Source organism: Pinus tabuliformis, chromosome 4_2 (assembly GCF_031772625.1).
Source record: "Pinus tabuliformis cultivar Carrire ecotype Pingquan chromosome 4_2, CPIR1, whole genome shotgun sequence".
Lineage (NCBI taxonomy): Eukaryota > Viridiplantae > Streptophyta > Pinopsida > Pinales > Pinaceae > Pinus > Pinus tabuliformis.
In genome coordinates, this window is record NC_142304.1 from 574334027 (window position 1) to 574350881 (window position 16855).

General features: G+C 36.9%; 1 protein-coding gene across 2 annotated transcripts in view; it reads right to left on the minus strand.

The window, feature by feature from the left end:
• Positions 1–2436: 2436 nt before the first annotated feature.
• Positions 2437–16855, minus strand: part of LOC149170607 (uncharacterized) — a 104656-nt gene continuing 90237 nt past the window's right edge. The window contains exons 3-5 of one of the 2 annotated variants that reach the window (XM_089423932.1): positions 11392–11510; positions 3024–3086; positions 2437–2600 (exon numbers count right to left, since the gene is read on the minus strand). In XM_089423932.1, the coding sequence (XP_089280058.1) occupies positions 3038–3086; positions 11392–11510 (168 nt within the window). In that variant the 3' untranslated portion in view covers positions 2437–2600; positions 3024–3037. Of the gene's footprint in view, positions 3087–11391; positions 11511–16855 lie in introns of both variants that reach the window. The other variant, XM_089423931.1, reaches the window with a different exon arrangement.

Here is a 16855-nt window from a genome sequence, read left to right on the forward strand (position 1 = left end):
GTTGTAATTTTTCATGTGTAACTGCTTGATGATGATTGGAATAATATAAAATTCAAATTCAATGCTCTAAAGAAGTTTGTTGTATCATTGGAAGTAGTTACCAAATTTGAAAAAAAAAATACTAGTCTACATTGCACTAGAAAAGCAATAATTACCTAGCTCCTTGACATCTACTTCATGTGGCTTGCTTGATGATATGAGGCTATTTGATGATGGCACCTTGTGGAGGGAACCTTTTCTTGTTGATTGGACACCTTTTGATGAGGAGATGTGGCTTTGGAAAGAGCACCTTCTTCAGCCATTCATGGCCTATTTTGATGAAATATGCACATTTAGAGGATGATGTAACCTTGAAGACAATTTTGGCTCACACAGATGAGCTAGTTGAGGCTTGTTTTTATGTTTTATCACAGGGATAGCTATCTTTGGGGGTATGTTTGTGACCTAGCAAACATGTAATCACATTTTATATAAATTTTTAGGGTTTTTAGTCTAAAATAAGGATAATTCAACTTGTACGCACTCATATAAATAGAGGGAGGTCAAATAGTTCTTGGATTATTGTCACACTCACACTTGGAAGAGTGCACACTAGCTTGTCTCTTTTATCTTGGTCGTTATGGAGCATTAAATGAGCAAATTGTCTTGGGGAGGATACTGTGATTGGATGGATTTTTCTCTTGGATGATGAATGGTGATTCTATAGTGATTTTGTGCAAATTTATTGTAACTATCTTCTTCCATCCTGTATTTGTTGTAGAATTAGGGTTTCACTAAAAATTTCAACAAATTGTTGAATCTTTTATGGCTCTAACATCTCCTTAAAAAGATTATCATCAAGTCCCTATATTGAGGAATATATTTAGACCATCCTTCAATTTATCTCCACATGATTGAAAGTTACTAGGGTTTGAGGAGTTGAGAGACACCATTGTAGCTTTCTCTGCTTCCCTTAAATCACTCCCATTGGTCCTCTTCCGTGGATTTTTTCCTTGACACTCCATTAGCCCTTGATTGAGAAAGGCACTGGTCCACTATTCTGTCAATCTTTTAAAACATCAAAAAAGTAAAACATTAAATTTTATTTCTTTTATGTTTTCTAGGGGAAAGAAGTGTTAGGTTATGGAACATTTTGGTTTTTTTAAGTTCTGGGGTGTAAAGTAGGGATAGGTTATGACTGAATCTGAAATTTTCAGTGTTAATTACATTGGACCTTACAGCCCTAGGGTTAGACCATGCTCTACATCAAAAAAGTATAAATATCATTTTTTATACATCTTTAGCCATTAATTAGGGCTGATGTCTAGGGGTTTTCTTGCTATTTTATGTGTTTTCAACTATTGAAAATTGTTGTAATCTTTTTTTCTAATTTAATCATTAAATAGGCTTTAGTTTCTCACTTGTTTATTATTAATTTTGGCCTGTTTGCTATTGATTTTATAATATTTGAATGTAGTAGTTGTGATAATTAAAACCCTAGCTTATAATCACAAGTCGTAATTTAAAGATAACGTGTCTTTTGGAACCTATTTGAACCTCTCATGGACTTGCTAAGCCCTCTAGATTTAGCCATAAGGTCCTTTGAATTTGTTGTCTTTGAATTACATATTGTCTCACCTGGAAACCTAATTATTGAACATTTATCCTTGGGTGTGGTTTATAGTAGAACCCTTCCGGATTATTTAGACTAGAAGCACTTGGGCTATCTAAACCTTGGGGAAACCTCCTTTGTGGGGATAGTATCCAACCACAAAATAGCAAGGGAACAGTTGCTAAGGTGACAGTGATAGCTGATCTCATTGACGCTCTTAATCTAGAATGCTTAGTGAGACTTTGCACTAAGGTGCCCAAGTTTGCAGTAACACAAAGGCATTACAATATTTGAATCAGTGCTCTTCAATTTTTGTATCAATGGGAACAATTCCACCTTGCCATTATTGATTGCATTTGGGGAAATCCCACAATAAATAGGTATGACTCTTAGAATTTGTTGTTTTTCTTGTAACCATGTATGGAATCCTATAGAATGTATGCATGAAAAATGTTGGTGGATTGTACACATGTAATATTATGATTCTAGCACAATTAAACCTATTCCTGAAATTTATACACATGATAAACCTTCAAAAAGGCCTTTAACCATTAATTTGGTAAGCTCATAACCTAGCAATTAGTTGTTTCAAGCAAGTAGTCAAAAATACAAGCACTACTCTATTGCATTGGCCCTTAATAGTAAAATGATATAAAGCTCTGTACACAGTTTTAATCTGATTGAACATCTCTTGACAACCATGCACAGATACACATGGCAAAATTACAGTGTAGAGTTGCATGTAAGATATGCTATTGCCTATGATGTCACTCTTTCGTAGAGCAATGAAGAAATTTTCTGTTGTTAAAGGCTCCATCTCTTTTGACTAAAGACACATTTCCCTCTCTTTAATGCATAAGTTCCAATTCTATTATCTTGACAGGAAAAGAGATGCACGATTTAGAAATGTTCTCCTTACAAACATTAGATCACCATTTTTACACATCCAGGCTGGTCACTGATTTCGACATCCCATATTTCTCTCTATCATATTCCATCAAGAGAATCCCTGATGCAATCATTACAAAATGAAAATCCTTTTATACTTGGAACCACAGTCTCTTTTTAAACAAACAAGGCATTTAATCCAACACTCCAACAAGGTATGACATATACCTCACTTTTTTTGTGGGGGAAACAATGCTTAATGTAACTTTCACGTGTTCCTTTGTGTACCTTACATTTGTCAACAGCTATCCCTTACAAAGATACACAACACTAAAGATAACTCCCTCTCTACTGCAGATGATGACTAAAAATAAAGATAAGTACTGTATCTCATCTGACTACAAAGGAAGACACATTCTAAAGCAAATAAACATTCAACGTGTTGAAACTTGAATATTATAATCCTGATGAGGATATGGCTGTCCACAGCACTTCAAATATTTAGATAATGATAAACTGCAGAAAAAAGATGAACAGACTTTACCTTCTAGAAAAAATTTACAGGTTCCTCACATAATGATCAAGTGTCGTGTTGAACAGGTCACACCTTAAAATAACAAACCAAAGAAATTGCTGTTAGGCAAAGTAGGAAAATAGGATCATTGAATTAAATACCAGCAAAATCAAAATAAAACACTCATACATGCAGGCTACAAATCTCACTTGAATCTGGAAATGAAATGAGATTATATTAATGTCCACAAGTGACCAACGTGGGTCAAATGGACTCGTATAAGCATTAATAGCAAGAGTGTCTGGGGAATCTCCAAAGACAAGAAAGAAAGAAAAATCAAACCATAATACTAATAATGGATGAAGCCATACAGGTAAGCATTAAACCATGTCAAAGATAAGATAAATTTATTAATGTCCAACAAATGGCCAAAAGTAGGTCAATGAGATTCTTCAGTATGTGGACATAAAAAGTTCAGTATGTTCATCATTATATATTCTTGGTTCTGGTTGATCCCACTTGAGTGCACTAGGGTATGAGTAGATCCTTTTTGTGATCTACATTAAGAGCTGTTATAAATCTTCTAGGTTCAATTACTTTATTAGGATTTGTTGAATTGTCAGCTGTAGATCTATTATTTCCTTAACTCAATGGGTTAGCTTGAGTGGTTGAGTGTTGTGAATTACAAGCAAGAGGTCACAGGGTCAGGTCCCTAGGCTAGCTGCCTATATAAGTATTATTGGGGCGCACTCCATGTCCCCATTGTGTTAGGTTGCCAAAAATGCAACCAACTGGTGTACGCCAGGTACAATCCTCGAAATGAGGGCAAGTGCCATGAGTGTTTCCCCGGGAAGCATATACCATCAGGAGAAAAAGGATTTATTGTTTCCTTATGATATCAACATAGTATAATAACTAATGTGAACTCTTCCTACTCTATCCAACCCTGTTCTAAATCCATTTTAGGTCTGACAGATAGGGTTTTACAGTGCTATTTTCAGGACCGCAATCTGATCTTAGGACTTTCAACCCTCTTATCATCAACCGCCCTCCCATTTTTGGCATTTTTTTTCTTTTTCAGCAAGTGTAAGGGAAGTATTTGTCCAAGATGGTGCCCTTCTAGGGTGGAACACCCTTCCCTTCTTTCAGCCAGAAATTTAGCACCAGTATCACGACTCAATAACTCTGTACATAAATTTAGCAGGGCTTAATGGACCCTCACAGTGCATATTGGTCCTCCACCTCTTCAAAAGAATGGGTTGCCAATTTTGGATCCACTAGGAACTTACTCTCCAAATATCAACAAAAATAAAAAGGAGAGGAAGTTGCTATTGGTGATGACTCACCCCTACTAGGTTCAGAATTTGGCAATGCCCAGTTTGGAGAAGCCCTTCCTGTTCTAGGAATAGGAACAAATCTACTTTCTATATAATTTATCACCCACACCAACACAAAGATGGAGATTTGACCAGATCAATGGGTTATCAAACATGAATGAGGTTTCAAAGTGGTTTCTTCCAGCTAGTGTGAAGGACCCAATCATACGCATAAGTTGGGGAAATATTTATCTCCTTCAAACAAGTGGATATATTGTAAAAGTTGTCAATGCCAACAACACCAACAAAATAGTAACCACACCAACAAACTATGGTATCAATGGTTGGGTCATACTAACTTTGGGACCTTGCATCATAAGAGCCATCTAAGGATGGCGAATGACTTTCCCAATATTAAACCACCTAATGGTGTCCATGAAGAATGTTGTTAGGAGAACATCATAATCAGTCCTTTTCTAAGGATTAATGGGGCAAGCCCCCCATCCTCTTGAAGTAAGTCATAGTGATATATGTGGACAAATGACTAGTTCTTCACTTGATGGGGCTACATATCTCCTCACCTTCATTCACCATTTCTCACTTGCTTTGGATATATACTATTCCATCCAAAGATGAAGCCCTCGAGAAATTCAAAGAATTTAAATCATTGGTGGAAAATCACAGTAATCACGTGATCAGATCCACCAAAACTGATCCGAGGGAACATTTTAGTGATTTCTTTCACTCATTTCTCACAAATCATGGCAATGTTTGGAAGAAGTTGGTCCCTCACCAATATGAAGTAGCATATAGGGTCACCTCCACTACGGTCCCTGTGATGCTCCTTGTTGGTTTCCTATGATTTTAGTTTTCTCCCCCCTCATTGGATAGTCCTTAGTTCAATGTTCCTTGTCCCCAAATTCAAAAAAATCACCAATTTCATTTTTTTCAGGATGCTTCTGTTGAAGAATGTAACTAGTGTCGGTATTCATAATTGTACTTGAGTCATAATCAAATGTATTTATCAAAAGAATGAAAAAGAAATTTTATAAATTGACTTATTAAAGGATGGGTTTCATGCTTAGGTCAATTGTTTTTAGGTCAAAGCCTCCATTGAAGGCTTCTAGGGCTTATGTCAAATGTCCTTGTCCATGTCATATTGCAAAGAACCCTTCTTGGGATTTATTTTTCAAAGAAGAAATTTATTTTATTGTAAAATAGGTCAATTAGGCCTCCTCCACCAAGTCGGCCTCAAACTAGACAAGTCAACCTAAACTGGGCAGCAGAATCACTATATAAAGGCAACAACTCGACCTCATTTGTCATTGGCTCAACAAGTTCGACCTACAACTTCTGTGACCAGAAAAACTGTGAATGTCAAGGAAGAAGAAGAAGAAGGATAGCAAAGGAGTAGGTCTCTCACAAATATAAGAAGTCGAAATTCTCTCTCTTTTTCCCACACGTGTGAAGTTGTGAAGCTGTTGGAGGGGCCGAAATTTTGTAGTTGTTGGGGAGGTCGAAATTCTGAAGCTGGACCGAAATTTTGAAGCTTAGCCGAAATTCTAGTGAAGCTGGGGCCGAAATTTCTGAGTTGATGCTGGAGCGCTATTGGACAAGAAAATACTATTGAAGGTTGTTGTATCTCTTTGGAAGGTTGACTTGGTGGAGGAGGAAGGTCTGTTGGTCTAGGGTCTTGGACTATCTCATTTGAATTAGCCGCATGTGATCCTCCTTCTAAAAGGAGACCTTCATGGCTTCGTGACACTCTTCAAAATGTTGATAAACATGTTGCCCCCAGAGGAACTTTCAGAGAAAGCAAGAAACCTTGCCAGTTCCAAGGATATGTTGTAGCTATGAGCAACATTATTCAAGCTAAACCGTGCACTTTTGAACAAGTTGTAAAGGCCCAGGTGTGGAAAGATGCAAAGGCTAAAGAATATGAATCCATCATTCATAATGATGTATGGGAAATGGTTCCAAGGGCCCATGGTAAATCTGTTGTATCTTCTAAATGGTTGTATAAAATTAAACATGGTGTTGATGGCAGTATTGAAAAATATAAAGCTAGATTTGTGGCTAGAGGTTTCTCTCAGAAAGAGGGAATAGACTATGACGAAATTTTTGCACCTGTTGCCCGTTACACCACCATCTAATCTATTGTAGCTCTAGTTGCTAGCCAAGGATGGTCTCTTCACCAAATGGATGTGAAGACTACTTTTCTGCATGGCTTCCTTAAAGAAAAAGTATTTGTGGAGCAACCACAAGGCTTTGAAGTACATGATCCAAAAACTCATGTGTGTAGGTTGAAGAAATCCCTCTATGGTTTGAAGCAAGCTCCAAGAGCTTGGTATGCTCGCATAGATAGCTTCTTGATGAAGCTTGGTTTTACCAGAAGCAATGCAGATCCAAATCTTTACTTTAAGACAGTCCAAGGTATGCCTTTGATTTTGGTATTGTATGTTGATGATTTATTTCTGACCGATAGTGAACCTCTTATTCTCCAGTGTAAGAGGGAGTTAGCTTTTGAATTTGAAATGAAAGATCTTGGTTTGATGCACTACTTTTAGGGCCTGGAGGTATGGCAAAAATCTGGTGAGATTTTCCTTTCTCAAGGAAAATATGTTGTCAAACTACTAGAAAGGTTTGGCATGACTGAGTGTAAGTCCATGAATACTCCAATGGAAATGAATTTCAAGAAGCTTTGTGGTAAAGTTGTAGGACCTTATTTGTCTAATCCTTCTGAGTACCGTCAATTGATTGGGGCACTGATGTTCTTAGTGGACACTAGACCAGATATATGCTTTGCAGTCAATACATGATTAAGCTTGCTCATGCACACTGGGTTTATGCAAAACATGTATTGAGGTACCTGCATGGGACCATCAATCTTGTATTGAGATATATCGTTGAAGATGTAAGGCTACATGGATACTTTGATGTTGATTGGGTCGGTAACTCTACTTACTGAAAGAGCACATCAGGGTGCTAATTCAACTTAGGATCTCCCATGAGAAAAGTTTGTTGCCCTTATCACGGCTAAAGCAGAATACATTGTTGTTAGCATGGCTAGCTATGAGGCAGTATAGCTAAGTAAGCTCTTTGGAGAGCTATTTGAGCAAGTATTGGATACTACAATAATTTACTGCGACGATAAGAATGGGATTCGACTTGCTGAAAATCATGTGTTCCATGACAAGTCCAAACACATTGAGATCAAATATCACTATATCCGGGATATGGTGCAAAGAGGAGCAGTAAGACTTCATCATATATCGACTGATGACCAGATCATTGACATTCTTACCAAGCCTTTGCCAAAAGGAAAGTTCTTGGTTTTCAAAGAGCAACTTGGACTGATAGATGTGACCCTTCCTAGAGAGGGTGGTCATGGATGATAAGCCTTGGATGTGTGAGATCCTTGTCATGTGTTGACAAGTGGATCCCCCCAAGTAGTGATGAGCCTTGGATGAGCGAGATCCTTGTCATGTATTGACAAGTGGATACCCCCAAGCAGTGATGAACCTTGGATGAGCGAGATCCTTGTCATGTGTTGACAAGTGGATCCCCCCAAGCAATGATGACCCTTGAATGTGTGAGATCCTTGTCATGTGTTGACAAGTGGATCCCCCCAAGTTGTGATGAGCCTTGGATGAGCGAGATCCTTGTCATGTGTTGACAGGTGGACCCCCCAAGCAGTGATGAGCCATGGATGTGAGAGATCCTTGTCATGTGTTGACAAGTGGATCCCCCCAAGTGTGGATAGGGTGATGGATGTATCTCCTCTATGATGATTCTTTCTCAATAGATTGTAACATCATTGTTCCAAAGCAAAGATAGCAGAGATCCTTGTATCAAAAAGAAATTCCTCCCTAGCTAAGAGGGAATGCTGAAAATTCACAGCTATGGGATGAATTTCCTTGAATAAAATTTCATTTCCAACCTTTCTAAAGTGACTTTCAAAAAATAAAAAGTCATGTCTATCTTTGCAACCATGACTTTCCAAAAATAGTAAATCACTTTCCATCAATTCATAATCATATATATACGATGGAAAATCACTTAACTTGTCCTTAATCAATCTCGATTGTTTAATTTTTAACTTAATCATCAATATTATTATTATTATTACTATTATCCTCTTTATGATATTATTATATTATAATTAAAACAAATTCAAGTCTCTCAATCATGAAACCCAATCATGTCATATGTAACTCCCCTCAATTAATGCTCTCTTTCTTATTTAATGGATTCATTCCTCTCTCTCTTTAATGCTCTTACGCACCCCTTACACTCTCTTACACACTTTAATGACTCGTCATAAACCAAAAAAAAAAAATCCTCTTACACCTCTTTAATGCATAAGTTACACTCTTATTTTGGCATATGCAAGTCCTCAAGGAATAGGAGTTACTCCCTCATGAATTCGACCTCCTTGATCTTTCTATATATTTGTGCCTCTCATCCTCATTTGACACACTTACTTGTGCTTGTGAAAGGAGAATTCAAACTTGAGAAAGAGAGAGTTTGAGAGTCTAGAGGAAGATTGAGAGAGAGAGAGAGAGTCTTCAAGAGCAAGAGCAGATCTTGGAGAGCTAAAGTAATTTAGTGTTTGCATCAGCTACTGCTATCAGAGATCTTCAAATTTGGGTGAACTTCTTCATTCTCTCATTGTACTTTGTATCTCTGCTGAACAATTGATTTCTAATAGAAAAAGAATCTGGTTGGGTTTTCCCCTTGTGGGTTTTGCCCCAATCATTGACATAACTTCTTTGTGTCTCATTGAGTTCTTGACTGTCTTCCATTGTGCATATGATTTATATGGTTTATGTTCTATCTACAATTACTTAACATATTTTGCAGCGTAAAGAAGTTCTGGATTTAAGTGATTGTAACAACATACAACATCAGAGTTTCGACAATTTCTTGCTTATAAAGGGAATGAAACCATTGAAGTTGCATTTCACCAAAAGGAGACAAAGTCATTGACATGACAAGATAGGGTGACAATTTCAACAATTTCTTGCTTATAAAGGGAATGAAACCATTGAAGTTGCATTTCACCCAAAGGAGACATAGTCATTGACATGACAAGATAGGGTGACATATCCCATGTGTTGACAGCATGACAATGGAAGTGAAATAGTGGATGTGGCATTGTAGACGAGAGGATGAAAGGGAAATATTTGTACGTCCTCTGACGTCTAACAAAGGAATCAAGTCCTTCAGACTCATGTACAAAACAACAAACAATTGCATGTCTAAGTCCCATTTTGTCTAATCAAGGAATTGATCAATTCAACTTATGAAGAAAGAGCAATGATTGAATACGTGAAAAATTTCTAGGTCCCATTTGGTCTCGTAAAGGGACTTATTCCATACACTTGAAAGGCTGGAAGTTCAAAAAAAATTGTTTCTTGCTCTAAAGTAGAGTTTTATTTCATCTAGTGAAGGGATTGAAGAACTCAAATTAGGATAAGTTTCATTCCATCTACTCAAGAAACTTTTCATTATCTAAAGGGAAAAATGGAGTCATCAAGACCAAAATAGAAAAAACTATTCAGTGTCATTTCGTCTAATACATGAAGGCTTAATAAATTAGAGTTGAAATAAAAAATTACCTTGATCCATCTAGAGCACAAAATGACTAATTCATATAGTGAACATGGTCATCATCAAGGATCAAGGATAAAAAGAGAGTAACATTTTATCTAAAATAGAAGTGGATTTCCCTATAAGCTAGGAAGAATCAGACCTCTTGTCCAGCAAGAAGGCTAGCAAGGGATGTTTGGCTATTGCATAAATTAGCAAGTCACCCAGCTAATTGTTGCAGTTGTTACTTCCTATGTATGCTTCAAGAGGTTGTGCTTTCCCATGACTAGCATGAAGGCTAGCATATTGTTGTTGAGAGTAGTGGATTTTTGTGGAGAAATGCTGTGAGGTTATGTTTGTGACTGGATTTCCCTTGCTCTTGACACTTCATACTCTCAGCACAGAGTAGGCATTCACAGTGAACACCTATGGCTGGTGGAAAACTGTTCCTCCATGGCCACTCTATATGTTCAAGACTTTAGTATTATTTCTGTTGTGTTTGCAGCAATAAATTGTGACAGAATCTGTGTGATATGTTAGTGGCTAGAATCCTAGATCTGAATGCTTGATTTTTTAGCATTCATGCTGAAATGTGTGTAGTTTGGTTGTTGCATCAGTAGTCAAATTATTAAAGCTGTAATAGACTAATAGTCCACTAAGCATGCCAGCATAGTGTGAATCTGGCATTTTGTATTCATGTTTGAGATTCACACCAATAGCATATGTCATCCAACGTGGAGACTGGGCTCTTATTGTGCATTTGTTTTTATCATTTATGAGAAAAGATTTATGCTGTCAATTAGTTTTCAGAGTTGAGTTACAACTCTGCATCAGAACCTTTCAGAGGATGTATGGTGAAAGGTTAAGATAGTATACCCTGCTCCCACAAATGAGCAAAGAGGGAGCAAGGTACACCACCTCTAGTTGTTTTCATCATAGTGGCTATACAGTTGTATGGTAAGAAGTAAAAGATACATGAACTTTCGTATGTGTGTGTCCATAATAAAGCTATACTCGAAGCATTCATTTATCCATCTATTCTCTAATCTCGAATTAAATCCTTTTTAAATCTCATCTAAACACTCCAAGAACAAACTGGTAAGAGCTATCAATCTGAAATTTAACAATAAATATTCGTTCATATCCTTGTTTTTCCATCCATCAGTAATTTTGTCCACAAATAAGAAAATAAAATACAACCACATGATGCCATACTTATTACAAAAGAGGAAGTTGTAAGGGCTACAATCAATCCCAACGGATGAATATCTGAATTATCCTCCCTTGCAAGCATACAATTTAGAATACCATCCTTGGTAATAACAAAGATTTCCATATTTTCAAATCAAATATAATATGTATTATTGCAGAAAACTTCACTATGTGTTATCAGTCACTTCTCAGTGTTTAAAAAGATATTTGCAAAGGTGCAGAGAAAGAACAAAATATTGGCCTAAGGTTGAAAATCAGATGGAATATTGAGTACCAACCTAAATGGTTGACCTGGAGTGTAAAGGGGATTCTTGGCAACATATTCCACATATATGTTGTAAATATATTTCAAAGCCTCCCGAAGGTCCCCCATTCTTGGGTCTGTGATCAAGATCATCTGCAAAGGTTTTAGATGGAAGTTAGAACAAAGCAAAATACAAACATTAGCAAAATCATTATCCAGTGAAAAAGGAGAGCCATGTTTTGTATGTTTTTTTTATTTATTGAAAAATCATTACAAAAGAAATGCAGTACCATCATCCATACTCACATTTTTTTCTAACGAAAACCTTGTTGGGGTACTGTTAACCCTAAGTAGCGCTTCTTGCTACTGATAAATTGGTCACATGTATTGCCTGACCCAAGTACATACAACAAAATGACCGATCTGATCTTCAACAAACAACCACTCTCCTTATTCTATCTGAAATCATCTCAGTATGGACAATGTGCTCATGCATTGATGAAATATTCAGAACATTGATTCCTAATCAATGCTTTCTATATATATGTCCATATTTGCAATGAAGTTCTTGCTAGGTTGTTATCAAACTTTAGTCTGCTTCTTGCTATAAATCAATGAGTCTTGTATGGACCCTTATCACATATAAATTTCAATTCATAAGAAGATAGAGTACCATAGATTGACAAACCATACCTTTGATTGCAACACTTCTAAATGCTATTGATGATACCATTATTTGATTCTGATTTCATTGAGAGATTTGCCCTTTAATAGCTTGTTCAATAGGTTCAAAGATAAACTTTACCTCTGCTTCAAATTACACTTGCCTTGAGTGTTGAGAAATCAATGCTAGTAGAATTAGGGTTTGATTCCTCTTTCTTGATAGTTACTTGTGAATTATGTTGGCCTCCTTTACTTCTTTATTAGATTATCTTTCATCAAACAATTACCAATTATATGTGTATGATGATCACAAGAACAAGAGACACAGATATAGGCATACAGCGAGGGAAAAACCCCAATGAGGGGAAAACCCAGTCAGAACTATTCCTTCAGTAGATTCATAAGACAAGATGAGATGATCCAAAACATTTTTACCTTGACACAAACTTCCTCCAACCACCAAGGCAGCCCTTCCTTCTTCTCCAGGTGATAACTTCCCAATAGCAACTTCGACCTAGAATTTCGAACTTGCAGCAACAAAATTTCGGCCTCCCCTGCAACAGAACTTCGGCCTGCAGTGAATTTCATATTTTCGACCCCCTGCAATTGCCCAGTAACTTCGCACGTGCAACCCAATACTTCAATATTGTCTTTCCTTGCAATCCTCTTCCTTCTCTTGCAACTTCGCATTTTTTTGCCTCTCTTTCTTGTGTATCGAATTTGTTGAGTGAGTGTGGTGCAAATGAATCGAACTGCTCTTTTATATATAGCCTCTTATGTGGGTCGAATTGCCCTATTGTAGGCCGACTTCAACAGGTAAGGACCGACTTGGTGTGGAGGTGTCAAATGACCTACTTTACTCAAAAATAATTATTTTTACATGATAAAAAAGCCCAAGAAGGGTCTAATAAATTATAAAATGGACAATGACTCAAAACAAAACCTAGAAGTCCTCAATGAGGACTTTGACCTAGAAAACATTGACCCAAGCATGAAACCCATGCTTTAATAAGTCATTTTATTAATAATAAAATTTCTTTTGACAAATATATTACATTATACAATTATGAAGACCAAACCTAGCTACATTCTTCAACACTCCCTCTTAACTAGGGAGGTATTTATAATTACATATATATACAAGTAATGGACGATCTCAAAGCACATGAACTACGAAGAGTTCAGTCACACTCAGTGCCACAGACTAGATTCCTGACCAAGGTAATCTATTTGGGTGGGACTAAGATGGACTAAAGCTTTCAGCCAGTCTAGGTAGCATCTGACTTACTTACTAACCATCAACCCGGAGATCTGGGTGCGTATCCAAGGTCAGAGATCTATGACCAACGCCACCCTCCCTCTTTGGGATCTAGACATCAGATCCATGTAGATGTCCTCCCAAGCATCAAACACATGTAGATGCCTCAACACTTCCTATCAACTAAATCAGTAATGTCAACCAAACCAAGCATGCTTCTAAGATATTCAAACTTCTTATTTGGAAGAGACTTTGTCAACACATCAGCTACCTATTTGTCAAACAGAATATTCTATAGATTTACGATCCCATCTTGTACCAAAATTCTAATGTAATGGTACTTGTTGTTGACATGCTTCGTTCTTGCATGGAACACAAGATCTTCAGACATCTTGACGTTGCTTTGATTATCACAATTTATCACAATAGGATCTATAGGCTTCCCAAACAAATTTGATAGAAGTTTCCTCAACCATACAGCTTCCTTTCCTACTTCACATGCAACAACATATTCTGCTTCAACACTACTTAATGCAACAGAATCTTATTTTCTACTTATCCATGAAACCATGGCAGATCCTAAACTAAAACATCCACTTATAGTGCTCCTTCCATCAGTCTCACTGCCACCCCAATCTGAATCTGTAAAACCTGTTAACTTGATTTCCTTACTCTCGTACTTTAGGCAATGATGTATAGTGCCACATAGATATCTTAATATATGTTTGGCAGTTATCCAATGGTCATGGCGAGGCTCCAACTGAAATTGATTAAGGATGTTTACAGCAAAACATATATCAGGTCTAGTATTTACTAGATACATCAGAGAACCCACCAACTTACGATAGTTAGTAGGATCGGCAAGACTAGAGTTGAAGCTTCTTAACTTCTTGAGATTAGTGATCATGGGAGTAGTCATAGGCTTGAAATCCATCGTACCGAATTTCTGCAATAACTTCATTATGTATTTTCCTTGCCCCAGATATATCTCCTCAGGTTTTTGCCAAACTTCCAAACCTAAGTAATAACGCACAAGTCTCAGATACTTCATCTCCAATTCGGCTGCCAACATCTTCTTGCATTCTTGTATTCTTTGCTCCACACCTATAATAAATAAATCATCCACATATAGTAGAATAATGATTGGTTCATGGTCCACCACTTTGATGTAGAGGTTTGGATCTGCGGTACTTTTGACAAACCCAATTCTTAAGAGATATGCATCCATTCGTGCATATCATGCCCGAGGAGCTTGCTTCAAGCCATATAGGGCTTTCTTGAGTATGCAAACATGAGTGTTCTTGTTATTTATTTCAAAGCCTTCAGGTTTTTTAATGTATACTTCTTCATCGATGGTTTCATTTAGAAATGTTGTTTTTACGTCCATTTGATGGATATTCCATCTTATTGTTGCAGCCAACAAAACCAGAGATCTTATAGTAGTATATCTTACAGTAGGTGCAAAGGTTTCTTCATAGTCTATGCCTTCCTTTTGTGAGAAACCCCTTTCAATGAATCTAGCTTTATATTTGTCTATGCATCCATCAATAGCATGTTTGATTTTGTAAATCCATTTTGAAGTGACAACCGATTTGTCACTTGGTCTAGGAACAAATTCCCAAACCCCATTCTTCATAATGGATTGATATTCTTCCTGCATTGCCTTCTTCCATTCTTCTTGATGAGCAGCTTCTTCAAATGTAGTTGGTTCAGCTTCTATTAGTTTTGTCATATATGTTGCATATCCTAAATATCTTTTTGGTCTTTTGCTTTCTCTAAAAGTTCCTTTCGTAGCTCCATGTCCTTCGACATCCTCAAAATTTGCTTTTAACCAATTTGGCCTTTTCCTTGTTTCAGGTATTGTCACGGGTTGAATAGGCTCACTTGGTCCTTATTCTTCTTCTTCTTGGATTGTAGTAGTTTTATCATGGTGCTCTTCTTCTTCAAATAGTGGTATATCTTCGTCATCGGAATCAATAGGACTATCCTTGGATCTTTTGTAGGCATGATTTTCATCAAATATAACGTCCCTACTTACTTCGATTTGTCTTCCTTGATTCTATATGCTTTTGAAGAAAGACTGTAGCCAACGAAGATCCCTTTAATGCTTGTAGAATCTAACTTCTTTCACTTGTCCTTTGGAACGTGGATATATGCGGGAAACACGAAGATTCGAAGATGGCACACACATGGCTTCTTTCCTGTAAATGCTTCTTCGAGTATCATATTCTCAAGGATTCTATGAGGACTTCTATTTTGTATATATACTACAGTCATTGCTGCTCTACCCCAAAGAAATTTTGGTAGATCTTGATCAAAAATCAATGTTTGTATATATTCTTCAAGTGTTCTATTTTTCCTTTCTACAACTCCATTCTGCTCGAGATTGTAGGGAACTATGAGCTCCCTCTTAATTCCTGCTTCTTTGCAATATGCAATTATTTCTTTTGAAGTGTATTCCCCACCATTGTCAGATCTCAAAGTCTTTATTCTTCTTTTAGTTAAGGTCTCTTTATTCTTCTTTCGATTAAGGTCTCCACTTCAGATCTAAATTCCTTTAACTTTTCAAATACTTCATCCTTTGTCTTGAGAAGGTAGAGCCATGTCTTTCTAGAGTGATCATCAATGAAGGTCACATAATAAAGATGACCTCCAAGTGATTTGTCAGACATAGGCCCACATACATCTGAATGAATGAGGTCCAATATTTCTTTAGACCCTGTTCCACTGCTTGTAAAGGGTTTCCTTGTATTCTTCCGTAAAGCATATCCCTTACATATTCCTTCATGATCTTCTTTGATATTGGGGATGCCATTTACGATTTGATTAAGAGAGGGTATGACCTTATAATGTATATGTCCATATCTTCTATTCCATAGTTCGATGGGATTGATCTCCATGTGAACTAGGGCTTGAAGAGATGGTGTTATGACTCTATATAACCTTCCTTCATGTACTCCAACAACTCTTGCATTATCAATGCTTCAATCTTTTCCACAAACCAGAACTTTACCATCTGCAAAAGCAACCCAATCTCCTTTGTCTTCTAAAAAAGAAATTGAAAGCAAATTCTTTTTCAAACCTGGAACATAGAGTATATTGTTGAGATGTAGCTTTGCTCCATTTTCCAACTTCAATGAAGTTGATCCTAGGCCCTTGACTACATAATTGTTCTTGTCTCCTAGCTCCACAGAATGAGAAGATGGTTCCTTTGATAGAGTGTGAAGTTGTCTACTTTCTCCCGTCATATGTCTTGATGCTCCACTATCAATGATCCATGTGTTGTCATCATCAAGTGTACCTGTGAGTTCAACCAAGAACCCTTCGCTTTTGACCTTATTAGATAAGTTGTAGATGATTCTTTTAATCCAACTCCCTGTAATTCTTATAATATTGAATCCCATCTTCAATTAACTTATCATAGAGGGAGTAACATTTCCTTTCAAGCCAACAAAGTGATCTTCAATCTTTCTTGACCTTAGCTCTTATACCATGTTGAGAAATCAATGTTAGTAGAATTAGGGTTTTATTCCTATTTCTTGATAATTACTTGTGAATTATGTTGGCCTCTTTTACT